Raw genomic sequence first — 19,797 nt, 5'->3', positions numbered from 1 at the left:
TTGAAGTGTTCTGGAACAGTGTTGTAAATACAACTTAATCACTGATTTCTAGTCGTGTCCTCTTTTGGAAGACCAAATAAAGTAGTTTCGCTTTCACAACGAAACACAGCGTCACACTCGACGGGCTAGAGTGAGCAGAGGCCGGGGGCTAGAGTGAGGAACGGCCGGAGGGCTAGAGTGAGCGGGCTTGCGGCAACCACATGTGACGACCCCGGAAAAATTGAAAATTTTGAAAAATTGAAAAATTGAAATCGCATCATATGACCCCTTTAAAGTATTACATTTTGTGAAAGTGGCCATTATTAATGTTAAAGTAAAATAAAAATCAATGCTTTGAGAGCAAAACATCCTCACGAAGTAGCTTTTACCTTTAATGAGACATCTGAGCTTGTTTTATTATACGTTTTAACATTTCCGGGGAAAATCACAGAAACGTTCTAACAGAAAAATCTAACAGCCATTCCTCAAGTCTCCAGTGTCACATGATCCTTCAAAAATCATTCTAATATGCTGAAGTGGTGCTCAAGAATCATTTATAATTATTATCAAAACAGTTGTGCTGCTTAACATTTTTGTGAAAACCGTAATTTTTTTTTTTTAGGATAATTTGATGAATAGAAATTTCAGAAGAACAGCATTTATTTGAAATAGAAATCTTTTGCAACATTGTAAATGTATTCACTGTTGCTTTTGATCAATTTAATGTATCCTTGTTGAATTAAAAAAAAATACTAAAATACTACATTTTTGAAGGGTATTGTAAATAAAAATGGAAAACTGAAAAGGAAAGTAGCAACAAAAGGATTCCGATTTTATTTCTCTGCATGGTTGTCCTTTGTCTCGGCAGTTCTTTCACCTTTTTTTTGTTTGTTTACTTTTCCTGCATTTTTCCTCTTTGGCCATAGTGTTTTCGGAACGAAACGTGGAATGAAATGTTCTGATCCTGTGCATTGTATTGTTCAGACTCTAATGGTCTTCCTGTTATGAGGTTTGTAAGTATTGTTCTTGTTAGGCAGTATAAGTAGCACTCAGCTTCATTCTCAGGATGTGCCACCAGAGGATTTGCATGTATAGAGTCATTTCTTTTGGTAAGGCTGAAGGGGAAATCACCAGAAATGCCATATTTTCTCTATGAAATTGCAACAGGCTGAGAAAAATTTCTGTAAAGGGGCTTTTTGAGTTGTTGCTGTAAATATTAACCTTCCTTCCTTCCTTCCTTCCTTCCTTCCTTCCTTGCTTCCTCTCCATCTCTCTCTCTCTAGAGTGAAGCACCAGGTGGAGTATCTGGGTCTGAAGGAGAATATAAGAGTAAGACGTGCCGGCTATGCTTACAGAAGAGTCTTCCGCAAGTTTTTGAACAGGTAAAGACAGTTTAAAATTCATCCTCAAGGCCTGGCAGTGAGCTCTTCATAGAACATCATGGAATGAGAGCATATGGTCACATCTGGCGCTACAATTTTGTCATCCAGTGAGAAGACACAACATTTTCACAAGAAACAGCATCAGAAAGACAAGGAAGAAAGATTTTTGAAATGTGTGTTATGACACTTTATGTTGATAAATTTTGGTTCATCTTTTGTTTTGGGCCAATAATTGGGCAGTTTCTTGTGTGTGTTCTTCATCTCAGTGTGCAGCGACAGACGTCATTGTGTTGGTTTAAGGGTCTAATTTTTCCATGATGACACCAATTACTTCACATGCTTCATTGGGTTATTAACTTTTTACTTAAAAGTTAAAACCTGAATCATCCTTTGGTGTGTTAATATTAAACGTCTTATTGGTTTTAGAGTTATTTTTTTACCCTACCCTGCCAGTGTTTATCTTGCACACACACACTTCATGTTCATACAGTTTATTTACACGAGGCTCCACTTCAGAAGACTTTCAACTGAGCATTTTATACTTTTGCATGAATGAAAAATGCATACTTTACTCAAATATATGATTTCATTCTCCAAATGATGAAAACTTCCTCGTGTTCTCTCTGTTTCAGATATGCCATTTTGACGATGGAGTCATGGCCGACGTGGCGCGGGGATGAGAGGCAGGGTGTGCTTCATCTCCTGCGCTCCGTAAACATGGACCAAGACCAGTATCAGCTCGGACATACCAAAATCTTCATCAAAGCCCCTGAGTCGGTAAGATCTGACAAGTTTGGACAAGTTCAATTTAAATTTTCAGCAACAGAATATGATATCAAAGTTATCAAAGATATACAAAGTTATCTTAACAAATAGTAGTACATATAAATTACAATGTGTGCTCCATTTTGAAGAGTCAGTATTGCACATTTTGATCCTCTGTTAGTCAAACATCTTTTCACCAAGTCTTCACATGACAGAATTCACCAAATGTTGGAATAGGACCCTTCTGCGCACTTGTTTGCGTTCCAGCTCTCCCACTTTTACATATACGTATGAATGAAAGTGAATGGCACACAGTCTAATGTGACCATACCTTAGGTTTGACAGCCAGAAAGTGTCCACATACTTTTTGTCTTAATATTGAACAGTTCAACTAAAGTTTTATCGTTTAAAAACAAACCTCTTTTTCTCTTGATGTTTTGCTTTTGCAAGATGCACTAGCAACAGCTGACACAAGCTTTCCTATCAGCAGCATGCAGAACATTGTTTCTTGCTTTGGTCTAGATTTAACATTTCAGTTGTGCTGTAATGGCAGGAGAGAGGTGAAGTGTAAAAGTCAGCCTTTGTCTCGCAGACATCAGCTCAGCTCAGAGTGGTGATGAATAGTGGGCAGTCAGCAGGGAAGGAGGAGGGACGCTGGGACGGTCCCACGTCAGCACTGTTAGGTCAACATTACTCTGGATCTGATACACAACTGCAGTGCTGTGGTAAAGCTGCTTCTGTTATGTCCAAGACAGCTTTGCTTTTTCCACAGTGCTTTTTTTTTTGGGATTGCTTATGAAAGCACTGCTTGTGGATGTGCTGTGATCTCACTATTGACATTTAGATGTACACACGTATACATAGACCCACAGAATAAGGCTCTGTGGCTCAGCATGAATGCAACAGATTATCCAGAGATGTGTGACTTTGTCATATAGGTGTTAAAACGTGGCCTTTTCTATGTGTGCGTGTGTAATATTAAATATGGGAGAGCCCAGGTCTGAACTGCCCAGCCTCTCAAAACAAAACTCCTTCTTGAGATAAGGTGCTGACACTGAGTAATTAGTTCATGACTACAGGAATTTCTTTAGTGAGAGAGAGAGTGTGCGTGCAGTAGTCGCTCTGCCAGAATGAACTCTTTCATCCTACTGAGAGCTGATGAAGGTGAGTCTTACAGTGTTTGTGTGAGACATCCTAACAGTCTGATGGGATGAATCTCACCAACAATGTCAAGAAACAATGTCCAGGCCACATTTTACCATAAAATTACAAGGGGAGAAAATAAGTTATTTGCAATGTGGTTGCTATTTTGATATTGTGATATTATTTCAATATACATTATTTTAAGCCATTTAAACCCTCCATACACTACCATTCAAAGTTTGGGGTCGGAAAGATTTTTTTAATGCTTTTGAATAAGGTTTCTTATCCTCACCCAGGCTTTATTTGATTTAAATGCATTAAAAATGTAATAGGTACTGTGAAATATTATGACATTATTTCATAATTTAACATAGCCGTTTTCTATTTGAATATATTTATTCATGTGATGGTAAAGCTGATTTTTCTGCTTTTTCACAGTTGAAAACAGTTGGGCTGCTTAATGTTTTTTGTTTTTTTTTGTAAACCAAGATACTTTGATGAACAGAAAAATAACAGTATTTATTTTAAATTGAAATATTTTGTAACATTATAAATGTATTAACTTTTGATCAGTTGAATGCATTCTTACTAAATATAACTATTAATATTTTTAAATATGTATATATATTGACCCCAAACCTTTGAACGGTATGGACATGCAGGACAGGTTATTGTAAGTAGTTAATTGTAAGTAGGGATGCACAATATATTTGGGCATATAAAATGATTGATTTTAGTGTTTTATTTTTCATTTATTTGAAATATAAATTTTTGTTTGAAACAAAATAGTACAATTAGTATAAAATTGCTATTTATCAGCTAGCTATAAAACTAAAATGATTATCAGTGGGAGGTTTGTGGAAGTATGTTAGTTTGTGTGTGGGGTGGGAGACAAAAAGGGATTTCTTTGTGTGTTGTCTAATAATTTCTCATCCTGTGCCAGCTGTGTGTGTGTGTGTGTGTGTGTGTGTGTGTGTGTGTGTGTGTGTGTGTGTGTGAGAGAGAGTCAGTGCTAGGCCTTTGTGCTTTGTGATAATGATAGGATCTGATGTTTAGTCTACAGTGCAGCAGAGCTGTGACAGTGTGTTCTGAGGACATACAGGAAGCACAGTGGAGCTGCACAGTGCTCAAAGCCTTATGGGATGACCACAGGACACTCTGAACACCTGCTTACTGAGAAAGAGAAATACGAAAACTGAAATAGAAAGAGAGAAACTGTTGTATGACAAGGACAGACTGAACCCACTATCTGTCATAATGTGACTGTTTAACACGGCTCCAATGAAGAGTGACCTTTAGTGTAATGGACAGAGTTATGCAGCTCTGTTCGCTATTGTTATTTGCACTAAGTCTGTAACAATGTGGATTCAGCTTATAATTCGTTTGACTGATTCAAACTGATACCTGCTGAATTTGTGAGCCCTTTTTATTGATTAATTTTCACAGCCTGCATTATATTCTGTTCACAGCTCTTCCTGCTGGAGGAGACGAGAGAGCGCAAATTTGATGGTTATGCCAGAGCCATTCAGACGGCCTGGAGGAAATATTGTGCACGCAAAAAATATGTTCAGATGAGAGAGGAGGGTGAGTTCAACCTTCAGATGAGTTGTTTGAGCGAGGTTAAGATTTTACATACAAGCAGCCGCATACAAAGACAAACACATTATGAGATAGTAGAACATTGTAGAATGTGTCACAGTTAAAAGAGGAATTGAGTGATTTTCCCCTGTATATCTTTGAAGTCTGACCTCAACTGCTGCTTTCAGCTGAATTATTGTCATTATATTTAAAAGTAATAATAGACACACAAAGACAAAAACCGCTTTCCACCTTGTTTGGGTGTTTGTTCATCTATGCACCCTTTCAGGCCAATTTTAGAATAAAAACACTTTATTAAAACACTTTTCAAACTGTCACAAGTATTTAATAGCTATTAACAATATCTAATTGCGGACATAAACTTCATGCAAAAGTTTGGGTTCATTCAAAAGTATTATTATTAAAAGTATTATACCTTTGTTCAAAATAAATAAATAAATGTGTCGTTTTAGAATCAAATTTGTGTAGGATCATGTGACATTGAAGACTAGGCTGCTGAAAATTAAATTTTTAAATGTTTAAATATATTAAAATAGAAAATATTTAATTTAAAATGTAATAATATTTCACAATATTACTTTTTTACTGTATTTTTATCAAATAAATGCAGCATTGGTGAGACATCTTTCAAAAATTATCAAAAAATTCTTACCGACTGAACAGTAGTATACATGAAACAAAGCTGAATTACATTTTTAAACATTTTTGCAATAAAATGACTTATTCTGCTCATTTTATAGCTAACATTTTATATCACATACATTTAATTATTTTCAGTTTTTTGTATCATTTGACAAAATTGCAGCTTGATTGGAAATGATGCTCAAAAAATTCCATTCACAAGTGACGTTTACTTTTATTTATTTTTTTTACTATTTTTCTTGTTTTCTTCACACATCACATCTCATATTTATTTTCAAGCATACTCTCCCGATGTCTCATTTTTTTGTAAATGGCATAAGAAGTAAAGCTTTTTGAAAATAACACTGAACATTGATTCTATCCACATCCAGCCTCTGATCTGCTGCTGAACAGGAAGGAGAGAAGAAGGCACAGCTTGAACAGGAACTTTGTGGGTGATTACCTAGGTATGGATGACCGGCCTGAGCTCAGGCAGTTTGTGGGGAAGAGGGAGAAGATCGATTTTGCAGACAAAGTCAACAAATTCGACAGGCGGTTTAAGGTGAGCTTACCAAAATTAGCACACAGATTCTATGGAAAAATTTGTCAAATTTTGCCAAGCTGACATGTAGCATTTATATGCATGTATAGGTGACTAAAACTGTATTTTTCTCTTCAGAGCATCAAGAGAGACCTGATCCTCACCCCTAAATCCGTCTACCTGATTGGAAGAGAAAAAGTGAAGCAGGGACCGGAGAAAGGGATGGTGAAAGAGGTCCTGAAGCGCAAAATTGACGTAGAGAAGATAATGGCTGTTTCTTTAAGGTACGTCAGCGCACAAGCTCAGTCAGTTCATCTAAGGTTATAGCAAGTTACAACAAAACTTCAGGTAAAACGGCATACATTTTCAGTCATTTGAATAGGAACTGTAAAAATCTGTATATTAGGCCACAAGGAGCCAAATGGCTGCAACTTCCCTCCCATATGTAAAACAGAGCCTGAATGCAGTCCCAAAATGCCTTGCATAACCATCTGCAGAGTTATAGGCGTTGAGACATCAAAGGCCCAGTCTGGTTGTTAGAGCCGTCGTATGCGCTGTGTTACTTAACACATGTTGAATCGAGGTCTGTGATATACAAAACTTCGGTCTCTTAAAAAAATGTATCGGGTTTTTTTAGCGTTCCCTGGAAATGATCAAACATCCAGTACTCTCTCAAAGGAACCTAGATTACTGACCTAAAAAATAAGGACCAAGGATGAGGTACCAGCCCCCCACAACCTTGCATATTTTGGTTTTGGAGTTGGGGGTTGTCAATAATGTGAACCAGGTGTTGCTAGGAAGGGAGAGTACACCTTGTAAAAAACTCATTAGAAAGGACTTAAGTTTATTGGGTGAAGCAGGGCATCTCTGTATGTGTCCCAGACATGGAAACTTTAACAGTCACCGTATCATTGGCTTTTTTTGTGACCCCGACATCCTGTGTGTCTATGGAAACCCCCAAAAGTGCCTCAACACGTGTAACCTGAAATAAAAGACTGTTCTCATGTTGAATGATCAAACAAATGTGGATATTGCAGGTCTTTAAAAGACATTTATCTCCCCTACAGCACAATGCAGGATGACTTCATGATCCTGCACGAGGAGGAGTATGACAGCCTGCTGGAGTGTGTATTCAAGACGGAGTTCATCAGTTTACTGGCACGCCGATACGAAGAGAGAACACAGAAAAAGCTACCTCTCAAATTTAGCACCACGTAGGTTGAAATATATTTCACATGTAGCTACGGTTATAGCAAAGCCATGACTTTAGAATGAATTAAGAAGTGAAAAGATGAAGACATAAGATTCTTTTTTTTTTTTGGACTAAAAGTGTCTAAATACATGTTTGTTTTTTGTCTCTTATGCTCACCAAGGCTGTATTTATTTGATAAAAAATGCAGTCAAAACACTAATATTGTGAAATAATATTACAATTTAAATGGGCCATTTTCCATTTTTTTAATATATATTTTAAAATGTTACTTATTCCTGATGGTAAAGGTGCATTTTCACATTCCTTGATGAATGGAAAATTCAAAAGAACAGCATTTATGGAAATCTTTTGTTACATTCTAAATGCCTTTACTGTCACTTTTGATCAATTTAATTCATACTTGCTGAATAAAAGTATACTTTTTTTTTTTTAAATAATCTTACCGACTCCAAACGTTTAATGGTAGTGTAAATACCTAATACATTTCGTTTTGTGAAATTATTGTTTCTTTTTGTTTCAGTTGCTTCTTTTCCATTTTAATTTTTCAATTATTTGTGTTTTAATAAACAACATTTACTTTAATATTTTATTATTTAATGCAATGACATTCTAGCATTTTTAAATAGCTCAAGTGTCCAAATACTTGTTGCGGCCAGCCACTGTACACTAATGAATGACTGTGATTGGACCTGCAGGCTTGAAATGAAACTGAAAAAAGAAGGTTGGGGACCCTGGAATGCCGGAGGGTCCAGACAAGTGCAGTTCATCCAAGGTCAAGGGGATGTAGCTGGGCTGAGACCCTCAAACAAAATGCTGCAGGTCAGCATTGGACCGGGTTTGCCCAAAAATTCACGTGAGTGATGACTCAAAAAATCATGTAATATCATTTAAATTAATGTTATTTGTTATTCATACAAGATCTCATGCACCCAAATTCAATCATTCAGGTCCTACTAAGAAGGGCATCACTCAAAGCCGTCCCAGCATGTCCAGGACGCATCACCACACCCCAACACGAGTCGCACCCGGCCCTCCAGGTACATTAAGACCTCTGACATTGACTTTCCTAATCTTCTCATTACCTCAATCAATACGCATTTGTTGAAAAAGTTCTTAAGCTTGTGTGTTTCCCAGCAGTTGCTCACCAGAATGGAGGTCTGAAGAACGCAAATCATGCTGTCAATCAGAGAAATTCGCAACATCACAGCAATCAGAGGCCGACACCTGGAAACATGGCTCGTCCGTTCCTGCCTACTAATGTCGGACCGGGTTTGCCCAAAAACTCACGTGAGTGATCACTCGTGTTGTGTGTCATTCAGTGCTATTCGTCATCCATGCAAGACCTCATACACCCAAATTCAATCATTCAGGTCCTACTAAGAAGGGCATCACTCAAAGCCGTCCCAGCATGTCCAGGACGCATCACCACACCCCAACACGAGTCGCACCCGGGCCTCCAGGTACATTACTTTCCTAATCTTCTCATTATCTCAGTCAATATGCATTTGTTCAGAAGATCTTAAGCTTGTATGTTCCTCAGCAATTGCTCACCAGAACGGAGGGCTGAAGAATGCAAATCACGCGGCCAATCAGAGAAACTCGCAACATCACAGCAATCGGAGGCCGACATCTGAAAACACGGCCCATCCCTTCTTGCCTACTAATGTCAGTCAGCTCAAGGACAGAGGCAGGAGACAGGCACCCCAGCAAACCAACCTGGATTTCCTCAAAGTACCAGACCAAGGGGCCGCAGGGTGAGAGCACAGCATACACACACACACACACACACACACACACTTGAAATGATATAGATAACTGGAGCTCATCACCAGACATTATCCATGCAAACAAAACAGTGATCTGCATTTCAAGTTAACATGCATGTATCTCTTTACTGTAGCAGAAATCGACAACCATCTGACAATGGAGGAATGTGAGTCTGAGCATGTGTGTAGTTTCTGTTAGGTGGCAGTGGTTGTGGTTCAGTGATTGTGGAATAGCAATCAAAACCAGAGATGCCCAACTTCAAATAAACCATTGCATCCTCTCAGTCTTATTTTGGATTTCCATTTCCTTATCACATTTGATAAATTCAAGTTTGTTTTACACTACTGTTCAGAAGTTTAGCGGTGGAAATATTTTGAATATGCTCTCCAATGCTGCATTTATTTGATCAAAAATAAAATAAAAACAGCAAAACTGTGAAATATTATTACACTTTAAAATTACATTTTAAAATATTTTCAAATAGAACGAAGCTCTTTGTTCTATTTGAAAATATTTTAAAATGTAATTTATTGCTTTGATGGCCATTACTCCAGTCTTCAGTGTCACAAAATATGCTGATATGGTGTTCAAGAAGCATTTATTATTATCATCAGTGTTGAAAACAGTTTTGATGTTTAATATTTTTGTGGAAACCATGATTAAAGAACAGCATTTTATTAAAATAGAGTTTCTTTGTAACAATGCACAGTCTGCAATGACAGTCTTTACTGTCACTTTTGATCAATTTAATGTGTCCTTGCTAAATAGAAATATTAATTTCTAAAAAAAAAACAAAAAAAAACTTACTTGTCCTAAACTTTTGAACGTAGTTATTCAGTGTTATTGAATAGAGTTCAGATTGTGAATATCTAATTATATGAGAGACTGTTTTTTCCTTGAACTTCAACAAGGTTAAGGACTTTGGGTTGGGCATTTTCTAACATTTTCCCTGTTGTAGTCATGATGAGGGCCGACGCATCATGAAGGCTGAAGGGCTAACAAATTACCTTTAATCGCAACAGCTGAAAAAAATAATTCTGGGCTTAAAAGTACAGTGGAGGATCAACTGAATGAAGTCTATTTGGAAGACTTTTGACACGATGAATAAATGTGAATCGCCACCTAGTGGGTAACACATGAACTAACACCACAAAATCAGACGGCTAACCCTCTCAACAGCAGCTATACGGTGCTTTAAGAGCCTAGTTGACTTCACACTTACCTTCACTCGTAGAAGCATGTCCCTGTGGTTGCTGCAATTTTAGAAACATCACATGCAACTCCATCAGTTCATGTCCTCTGTGCTTTTCTCCTAGGGCCCACAGACAGTCCACAAACAGGCCCACTCCAGGAGGTGGCCGTCCCAAACCAGCCCCCAAGCCGAAGCCCCAGGTGCCTCAGTGTAAAGCTCTTTATGCCTACGATGCCCAAGACACAGATGAGCTCAGTTTCAACGCAGATGACATCATTGACATCAGTAAGGAAGGTGAGAGGGTACAAAATGCTTGTTTTACGTAATACAAATGTTTTTATTGTGGCAGAACGTAGTAATTATGATATCTGCCCATTATTTGTTTATGTCTAGATGCCTCTGGATGGTGGACAGGGAGGTTGAGAGGTAAACAAGGCCTTTTCCCAAACAACTACGTGACTAAGATCTAAGCTCTTCTGCCGTTAATGAGGGGACCAGACTTGAACCTCAGCGGACTTGTTAGATGAAGGACAAAAAAGGAGGGAAAACTGAGATAATGAAGGAAGGAGCGAGGTGTGCCGTGGCTGTGGTCAAACTCCTCATAAGCTCTGTGTTCTGGTGTCACTTGAGGCCATGTGGGCAGACGCCGGTCGGTTGGACACGAAACTTCTCCAGGGCACTGAATACTGAACTGTCCCTGTGAGCACTGATCAAAACTATTTATTGTATTTATATTATAGCATTCTGCAGTTTATTTCTGATGTGGTTTGTTCATCTGTCATTGATATTTAAGGTGATCTTAATTCACTTGAAGAGATGAAGTAGCCATTTTATGTGGGAACAGGCCTTTTAGAGTCACCTGCTGTTCATCATTTTTATTTTATTTTAATTTTTTTCTCCAATTTCTTGAAGTCATGTCTAAATCAATGGTTTTAGTGGGGAATGTTTTGCTGCTAAGGACCATTTTACATGTTATTCCCTTTCATCTTGTTAAGAGAAACCCTAATGTAAAAAATGCACTATGGCTCTTGAAAACCATGGTTTGTATGCTTTTGAAGTTCATCATCTCAGAACAATGCCGAATGTGTCATTGTGCAAAAGATGCAAACAGTTAAAACTGTCTAAATTTAAACTACAGTGGTATTTCCATGCATCAAAGACATAATCAGCACATTATTACTGTATAGTTATGAAACGTTTTATAAGTATGATATCATACAAATGTAGTGGTCAGATCATCCACACCAACATTCGCCAAGGTGCTAGTCAGTGAAGAATCAGAGGCTGGATCCATGAAAATCTTCTTAAGGTGGTTCTCAAGATCAATTCATAATGTTCTTAAGTACAATTCTTGAAAAAAATGTTATAGGGGAAGTTCCCATATACTTTCTTAAGAATATATTTTTTATTCTTAAGAATAAAGTGACAGGTGGTGTCTGATTGTATACTATTGTACTGATGAGGCTGCCTCGTCTAATACAACAAATTCAAAATTTTATTCTGGTACATCTTACCCTCATTTCATTTTATGATACATTTAAAGTGAACTGGATTAGACAATCATTATAAATGTTACTTCCATCTGGAATTTTATTTGGGGGACACCCAATAAATTAGTTAAACATCTTAATTTTGGGTACTTAAAAGTTAGAGGTTATCCTAACTTCAAGTTATTTATGGTGACTTAACATTCAAGTATTTTGGAAATACATATTAGTAACTGAAAGTTAGAAAAGTGCAGTTAAGATGAATTTTATTCTTAATTTGTGAATACTTTCACTGTAAAGTTTACATAGATATTGCTGGCATTTTACATCAATCTCAGACCATTTTAGAATGCAGGTGAAGTTGATGAACTGTTTAAGAAGTATAATTATTGGTTTAATAGATGCCCACTGGACCATAGAAAATCAGTCTTGTTCACTAACCATGCATAGAAAAATTTGTATGTGAAATTAACATTCACAAATGATTCAATAGCTTTCATACTAAAATTGATATAAAACGTAGGAATAATTGAAACCATATATATGCTAAAAAATCACATTTCCTTAGTCACAATTATGGCCTCATAAATGTGACGATGAAATGTTACAGATACTTCGCCTTAACTCGTATTTCAATAATTAGTGAATGAGACCCAATGCATTGAAAGCTTGTCCTTTTGGAATTAAACTGAAGGTTATTAAAAGCACACGTGCAATATTGACAGCAGGTGAAAAGACTTTGGGTCTTTAGTTCAACAAGACTAACATGTCACTGTCAGTATCAACACACAAGCCAGAAAGTGGTATTAAATCTTTGGAATTTAATGGATTCCGGCTTCAATTTGCCCAATAAGAGGTAAAGCAAAAACACAGCTCCAGCAAGTTTATAACAGTAAAAACCAATTTAAACCCTCAGTTTAAAAATGTAATCTTTATAAAAAGTAGAAACAAATGTTTATTTATACAGACGATCCAAGAATATGTACATTAGTTTAAAAAGCAGCAGTCCATCTCCCAAAATGGCTGAAACAAAATAAAGTGCAGGTTTTAGTGTCCATTCCAACACAATTCTCAAGATCTGGACAGCAGAGGAGCAGCCAGATCCTTCACAAATGACGACTTCAACTGTGGAAGAAGGCTGATCTTCATGAGCCTACTGCTGGAGTATTTCTTTCTCACTGTCTGTAAGAGAAGGACCACATCAGAGCATTTAGTAGAACTAAACCCCCATGCACAAGTGACTAATAAAGTGCATACCACATGCTTTGTGAGCCCTTCATTGACCAGAACCACATTTTTGGCAATATGCTGCATGATAGGCTTCAGGTGGGCCTCATCATAGGTAGAGTAGTGTTGCTGGGTTGGCGACTGGAACAGGAACAAATTAAGAGATAAATTGATGGAGGGGTGGGAAGATATGGAAGACATTACAACACAAAGAAAAAATTACCCATTTTTGGCCATCAAGCACAAGCTGAGAGAGGCACAGAGCAGCAGCTGCAGTCTCAGAAGGGTTAAAGTGGACCATGTCATAGTCAAGTAGTGTCAGTTCAAGGAAATATTTTGCCAGTGTATGTTTCTCAGCATCCGCCTAAAAAGTAGACGTAAAAAAGGCAAAGATGTCTCAACATCTGAAGCTCTAACAAGTCTGCCAAACCAAATCAGGATCATAAAACCTGAACTTACATTCCCAGCTTTTGAAGCCCTCCGCAGAAAGTGCAGGGGCAGAGGACGTCCGAGTTTAAAGTTCAGCTCACTGAGAATCAGAATCTCCATCTCTCGGATCTGGGCTTTTGTGAAGGCATCGTCCACAATGTAGGCAAAGTCCCCAACCATCGGCACATACATTTCCTCGTATTTACAAGCAATCAGCATTGCGGTAACACCCACTAGCTGGAGCTTCTTACGGGTCACAGGCTGGACCTGAAAGGGAAAGAAAAAAATTGTTTAACTCAGGGCTCCAACACTTTCCATTTAAAAAAAATAAAAACCTTTACATTAAGACATGCATGCTACTGTGTTGCCAAATAAATGCTGGTATACTGTAGATTGGTACTGTACCTCATACAAATTAACATCAAACCCAGACAAAGTATCTGTAATACTATAATGCTTATTATAGTAGTCGGAAGGAAGTCGTGGCCTAATGGTTAGAGTCGGACTCCTAACCAAAAGGTTGCAAGTTCAAGTCTCAGGTCCGGCAGGAATTGTAGGTGGGGGGAGTGAATGTACAGCGCTCTCTTCCACCTTCAATACCACGACTGAGGTGCCCTTGAGCAAGGCACCGAACCCCCAACTGCTCCCCGGGCACCACAGCATAAATGGCTGGCCACTGCTCTGTGTGTGCACTTAGGATGTGATAAATGCAGAGCACTAATTCTTAGTATAGGTAATCATACTTGGCCACATGTCACGTCACTTTCGGATTAATTCAACCATTATTATTCCAAGACCTCATCCATATAGCAGTTTACATACAGTGTAGGAACGCAGGTAACTGCCTCAAGACTGGTAACACTTTAAAATAAAAGGTCCCATTAGTTAATGCATTAACCAACAATGAGCAAAAACATCAGTTAGTATATTCATTATATTTTTAATTGTTTAAAAGAAAGCAGCTGCTCATTTTAAGTTTGTTAAAATGGGTACATTAAATGTTATCAGGTACAACTTGACATTAATAATGTATCAGTAAATATTGAAGCTAATTTTTTGTAATTATTGTTAGTTCATGTTAGCTAATACTAACAAATGGAAACTTATTGTAAAGAGCTACTCCTTTTGTAATAACTTTTGGGTAACTTGTACCTGGAGAAAGCGATCAAGGATGGCTACGGTCATGTACAAAGTTTCCTGCAGGAGTTGAAATCTCGAGTGCACCTGAATCAGCCAGTCAACCAGGAGAGCGCGCATCCGTCCATTGATATCATAGCCACGCATGTAAAGAGGACGAACAGACTGCTTACTCTGGAACAAGAGGACAGCAGCTGTAGGAAGCATGAAGGTCAAATAAAGAGGTTACATTTAAAAAGTGTAAGGTACCTCAAGCCTTCGCAGATACGCATAGATGTCCTTCACATATTCAGGACACAGCTGTGGCATGTCAGCATCCCCTTCATCGATGTCTTCGACTGGAAAGAGAGTGTTGGAAAAGGCTTGACAGAGTTCCTCTTCCTTCATGCTCACATCAGCTTGAGCAGGGGGCAACGCTGGGGCAGGCTGGGGGATCTCGTGCTGTACCTGGGCACGTTTGGGTTGCACAACAGCAATTGGTTTTACAGGCAGCACGGGTTGAACCTTCTGAAAAGCAGAGAGGAAAGAGTAATATGTAACAACATGCTGTTCAAATGCACACGTTGCATGGTGGTAAATAAAGACACGCACCTTATTCTGAACTGGTTTGTGGATAACGTTAAAGTTGGACAGTTCGCCAAACACGGCCCTCTTCGCTGCGCCGTTTACAGGGCCGCCTTTGCCACCGATAAAAACAAGGTTGTTTGCATTGCGCTGTACGGGAAAAGGAAATTAAAACTCAAGGAATCTTCCTAAAAGCCATTTCAACACCACTCTTAGCAACTTAAGCCAGCGAACTTGAAGCGGTTTTGACGCTACACATATCAAGACTTTATCAGATCAATCAAAAACATGTTTCTACATCAAATACTCACCAAAGCGTGAATTTCCATGGCGAATACGCTAATTGTGAGGGCCCTTGCTTAAATAAAACCTTAAAAACTTGAAAAAAGGACCGTTTAGCTTCGCTTAGTGTTCCCTGTCCAACTCAACTCAACTCAAAACAAACCGTAAAATACAAAGGGCCTGCTGGTGATTCAAATACCACTCCGCTCTTTCTGATTGGCCACTGCCTCGGGGGACTACTCGACTTCGATTGGTTAAAAACGAAAGGGACGCTTGTCAGTCATTCTTCATCTCCGGTTTCACGTGTAGCTCTGCAAAACACGGCACTGAACATACTCCATTGTTTAACTTCAATGATAGGTTAGAATTTTTTGAATGAAAGATCAAATAGATAAACGATATAGATATAATATGCCAATATTAGTGGTTGGCACTGTATTCGCTGCTAGTTCTTTGAAGTCGGCTTGGTGTGTCCAGGTGCACAAATCGTCAGAACACCGGCATTTAAACATATTTGAAGGTCAGGCTAAGTAGTTGGCATCATGAAGGAAAGCGTATATGATGCTTTAACATTATTTCTGGAGTCTTGTAAATTTGTGGATGCAGAAATTTTAAGATAATAAGATTGAAATCTGCTGTGAATTAAATTATTTTCATAATTCCAACAAGTATAGAACAACCGCATTTTAACAAGGTTGTTGGTTAAATAATAAATAAATAAAACAAAAGCCAGAGAAAAACATTTATATGGAGTTAAACATTGAGAGTTGTTTCTTCATATACATTATAGACATTACATAATTACAGTCTACTAAAAAAACTTACAGTAGAAATTTCGTAGCTTATAATTTGCGTTTATGTACAGCAAAAATGTACTGAATCTGTATTTGTAATAATAATCATAATCATAATGATGATGATGATATCAAAAGTGGTTATACATTCTGATATTAGTTTTTTTTTTCTTCTCTCTGGTAGATTCGTACACAACTCGTTCCAAAATGTTGACTCGGTTCAGAGCACACAGAAATATTCACTTGACGCCCCCCTACTGGCCTAACCTTCAGAAATAGACACTGAACCTCTATGCACTGAACGAATCTTGGGTGAGCGGATTCAAAAGATTGGAAACATTGAAATACAGAATAATAATAGTTAATGGTAACGTATGGGGAATTTAATAGTAAATTACTGAGAAAAGCGTACACAAATTATCCCCACGGTTTAAGGGTTTAAAAATAAATAAAAATCGGCACCTCATCATTGGACCAATAACACTATTAAAAACGTTAACATTGCTTTTAACAGAAAGGGTAACTCTGTGTAGTGTTGTTTGTAAGAAAATTATAACGACAAACCCATAAAAACAGACAAGGGCCTTTAGTTTATGTAGCTGCATCATATGTACATGAGTGCTGCCCACTGATCTATAATAGAGAATATATAGCTCAGTAGTGCTGCCACATTCTGCCACTAGAGAGCATGAGGCGACCAACTACCTAATACAACACAGTAACGTACAACAGTCAAGACTCACAAATCGCACTAAAATCTATATAGATTTACAAGAGTCAGTAGTCAGCGATTATGATCATTCATGGGTTATTCACGATCTAAATTTCAACTAGCCTTTAGGTAATGTTGTGGTCCTCGAGAGTCGTCAAGGATGGGAGAATGTCGTAAAATGTCGAAACGCTCGCTCGCGCGCAGCAGCAGCGCCGTTCACATACACATACACACATAGCAGCGCTCTAATGGACGAGTGGGAACTCGCACCCGAGGGCAAACGGGGAGGAATTCGTGCCACATTTGACTGTTAAATAAAATGTCCTCTCCGTATGTTTAGCTCGCCGTGACGCTTAACGTGTGATATTGTAACTCGCGCGCGTATCCTCATATATTTAATGCGCAATCGTCGAAATATCCGTCAGTTAGCGGGGAGGCTAAAGCGCTGGGCCTCTCTCTCCTCACTCCCTCCCTCTCGGGTTTGTGTGACTGTCAGTTTCACACAATCCTCCGCTGACGTTCATTCGCTTCCCCAATACTTTTCTACTTCTGTCGACGAAAATTGTTCCCTGGAAAGGGGCTTAAGTCCTAGAGGGATAGTTTTCCGACGTGTATAGAGGTAAGTGGTGCTGTTTATGTTCGTTTTAACGCTACATTTCAGTTGGTAAAAGCCATTGTTTGACTAACTGAAGAGGCTAATAGCCCGCCGCTAGCAGTTTCAGTAGAGTGTGTTTGTCCCAGCACATCCAGGCCCAATGGGCTACTGATACACAACATGAACTGTCACTATCGCTTAACCGTGTCTAACATGTTTATTTTAGAATGTTTTATAATGTCTAGCTCTGTTGATGAAGGTGAGAACGACAACATCCACATGCCATCGGTGCTTTTCCTTTTCTGTTGTTTATCAAACCCCTCGTTGTCTTTGTGTTGTGATTTATGACATTTTATCGAAGCAGATGTTGTTATTTGATTGGAAATGGGAAAGCTGGCCTCATCATTTTGAGAGGGAATTGGTCAGCAGCTCTTGCTTTCTTGAACAGCCAGCTGGATCAGATTCCAGCCTTTGGATTTCCAATAACATTTTCAATGTGCCCCCTCTGTGAGTATGGCATATGTGGTGTTGACTCCCATAAATCAGTGACATCTGAAATAAAAGAGACTGGATTATTAATGTCACCATGGCTCAAACTACTGCACAGTGTTTTTTCCACAGCATCTTCTCTTTCACGGTGCTCTTCCATCATCTGTTTGGAAAAATAAACCCTTACAAATAAGAGGCAGTGTTACTTCTTTTGCTCCCAGTTGCAGTTATCTTCATATTTCATCCACATATGAAAATACTATGCCATTTGTCTTAAAGGGGTCATATGATGCGATTTAACATTTTTCCTTTCTCTTTGGAGTGTTTCAAGCTCTTGGTGCATAAAGAAGATCTGTAAAGTTGCAAAGACTAAAGTCTCAAATCCAAAGAGATATTATTTATAAAAGTTCAGAGTCAGCCACACCTACCTAAAACGGCTCGTTCTAACACGCCCCCACATATCTACCTCACTATGTGGGAAGATTTGCATAACGCCGCCCAAATGTTCACGCAAAGAAAGAAGGCGTAACTTTTATTCTCGCTGTAGTATTGTTGTTGCCGCAGCTGCCATGTCGTGAAGGTGCTGTGTGTTTCGTTGTGAAAGCGAAACTACTTTGTTCAGACTTCCAAAAGAGGACGATATCCGCTTCGCCATGCCTGGAGCTGATCCGTGCTGGTCGCTGAGGGAATACATCAACTTTCACCGTGGACAAAGCGGAATCCAGCCCGGGGTCCGTCACATGTGGTTGCCGCTCATTCGTCGGATCCGCCGGGCGCGCCGTTCTCGACCCCGCCGCCTCAGCTCACTCTAGCCCGGCCTCAGCTCACGCTAAGCTGGGGCTTCCCCTCACGCTAGGCCGCTGTGTTTTTCGTTGTGAAAGCGAAATTACTTTGTTTGGTCTTCCAAAAGAGGACACGACTACAAATCAGTGGTATTTACAACACTGTTCCAGAACAGTTCAACCCAAATATTCAGATGTGTGCAGCGCATTTTATGGAGGACTGTTTCTTGATCCTGGAAGAGTAGACCACAATGCCGGCTGTTCTGACTCAAAGACTGTACGTACGTTTTCATTTTAAGGATTTGCCACTGATGATTCAAAAGCGAGTTTTGAGCAGTGTTACTCTACACTGCTCAAAACTCGCTTTTGTGCTTGTTGTTTGTCATTTCTCCGATCACAAATGCAGACATATAAACACATTTCATTACACCAAATACACAAAATAATGTTCTTTTTAGCAACATCATATGACCCCTTTAAAAGATAATGTCATCTGCCTCTATAAAGGATTAATTTGTATGTATTAATAAGTGTTTCAGCTCTCCAACATAAGACGTCATGCCTGGTGAAGGAATACTGTGTTTTTAGGCTTGTTAATGTATTGATATCTGGGCTTGATCTCTGGTTGGATATTTACTCATGGTCTTGAGTAACATTTAGGAAACGACTGTCACAGTGGTTTGGATGATATATTTTAGTTAATTCTTTCAAATTGTTGAATAATTGAAATTAATGATGCAGGGCTTTTAATGGGAAGTTCAGCATGTAATAAAACAGCAGGTTTTACTTCCCCTGTGGAAATATGTACAGCTGAATATTTACAATTGTTTTGGTTCGGTAAGATTACACTGGCTTCATATTTTAGTCAGAAATTAACCACAAATTGTCTATTTATGTGTGTTGTCAAGGATGTTTTTCATTATATTTAGGGCTGCATGATAAATCGCATGCGATATTTAATGCGCATCTTGCGCATCATTTAATGCGCATCAGCGGTAAATCTCCATCACCTGCGTGCTTTCACATTGAGCAGCATTAACTACACAGAGCCGTTGTTCACTGACGAGTTGCGCAAAACCACATTCATATTCGTGCGA

The 19,797-nt window shown here is 38.6% G+C and overlaps 3 protein-coding genes across 6 annotated transcripts in view; 2 read left to right on the top strand and 1 right to left on the bottom strand.

Moving 5' to 3' along the window:
* LOC107700359 (unconventional myosin-Ie-like) overlaps positions 1 to 12,754 on the top strand; it is a 45,898-nt gene extending 33,144 nt beyond the window's left edge. Inside the window, exons 19-31 of the mRNA XM_016501986.1 lie at positions 1,263 to 1,361; positions 1,994 to 2,138; positions 4,739 to 4,853; positions 5,882 to 6,051; positions 6,169 to 6,314; positions 7,098 to 7,244; positions 7,939 to 8,096; positions 8,191 to 8,280; positions 8,378 to 8,502; positions 8,535 to 8,703; positions 8,784 to 8,997; positions 10,327 to 10,496; positions 10,596 to 12,754. Coding sequence (XP_016357472.1) covers positions 1,263 to 1,361; positions 1,994 to 2,138; positions 4,739 to 4,853; positions 5,882 to 6,051; positions 6,169 to 6,314; positions 7,098 to 7,244; positions 7,939 to 8,096; positions 8,191 to 8,280; positions 8,378 to 8,502; positions 8,535 to 8,703; positions 8,784 to 8,997; positions 10,327 to 10,496; positions 10,596 to 10,672 — 1,825 coding nt within the window. The 3' untranslated portion in view covers positions 10,673 to 12,754. The remainder of the gene's footprint in view (positions 1 to 1,262; positions 1,362 to 1,993; positions 2,139 to 4,738; positions 4,854 to 5,881; positions 6,052 to 6,168; positions 6,315 to 7,097; positions 7,245 to 7,938; positions 8,097 to 8,190; positions 8,281 to 8,377; positions 8,503 to 8,534; positions 8,704 to 8,783; positions 8,998 to 10,326; positions 10,497 to 10,595) is intronic.
* On the bottom strand, positions 12,627 to 15,515 carry LOC107700435 (G2/mitotic-specific cyclin-B2-like). Its single transcript, XM_016502080.1, has 8 exons — positions 15,358 to 15,515; positions 15,074 to 15,196; positions 14,732 to 14,989; positions 14,498 to 14,656; positions 13,376 to 13,612; positions 13,140 to 13,280; positions 12,947 to 13,057; positions 12,627 to 12,871 (listed from the first exon to the last, which is right to left on the bottom strand). Exons 1-8 carry the CDS (start codon positions 15,373 to 15,375, stop codon positions 12,761 to 12,763), a joined length of 1,158 nt encoding a protein of 385 aa, XP_016357566.1. The 5' UTR covers positions 15,376 to 15,515; the 3' UTR covers positions 12,627 to 12,760.
* Positions 15,516 to 17,039: 1,524 nt separating this feature from the next.
* The window catches only part of rnf111 (ring finger protein 111), an 85,045-nt gene continuing 82,287 nt past the window's right edge, over positions 17,040 to 19,797 (top strand). For all 4 annotated transcript variants that reach the window (XM_016502079.1, XM_016502077.1, XM_016502078.1 and 1 more), the window contains exon 1: positions 17,040 to 17,453. The gene's annotated coding sequence lies outside the window, so the exon portion shown is untranslated. The remainder of the gene's footprint in view (positions 17,454 to 19,797) is intronic.

This window comes from Sinocyclocheilus anshuiensis, unplaced genomic scaffold (assembly GCF_001515605.1).
Source record: "Sinocyclocheilus anshuiensis isolate Anshui unplaced genomic scaffold, SAMN03320099.WGS_v1.1 scaffold154, whole genome shotgun sequence".
Taxonomy (NCBI): domain Eukaryota; kingdom Metazoa; phylum Chordata; class Actinopteri; order Cypriniformes; family Cyprinidae; genus Sinocyclocheilus; species Sinocyclocheilus anshuiensis.
This window is presented reverse-complemented; position numbering and strand designations above follow the sequence as displayed.

Excerpts from the sequence above, each read along its gene's own strand:
- LOC107700435 (XM_016502080.1), bottom strand. Across the intron at positions 13,058-13,139 it reads TGCTTGATGGCCAAAAATGG|TCGCCAACCCAGCAACACTA; the intron begins GTAATTTTTTCT and ends TTCCTGTTCCAG. Across the intron at positions 12,872-12,946 it reads AAGGGCTCACAAAGCATGTG|ACAGTGAGAAAGAAATACTC; the intron begins GTATGCACTTTA and ends CTTCTCTTACAG.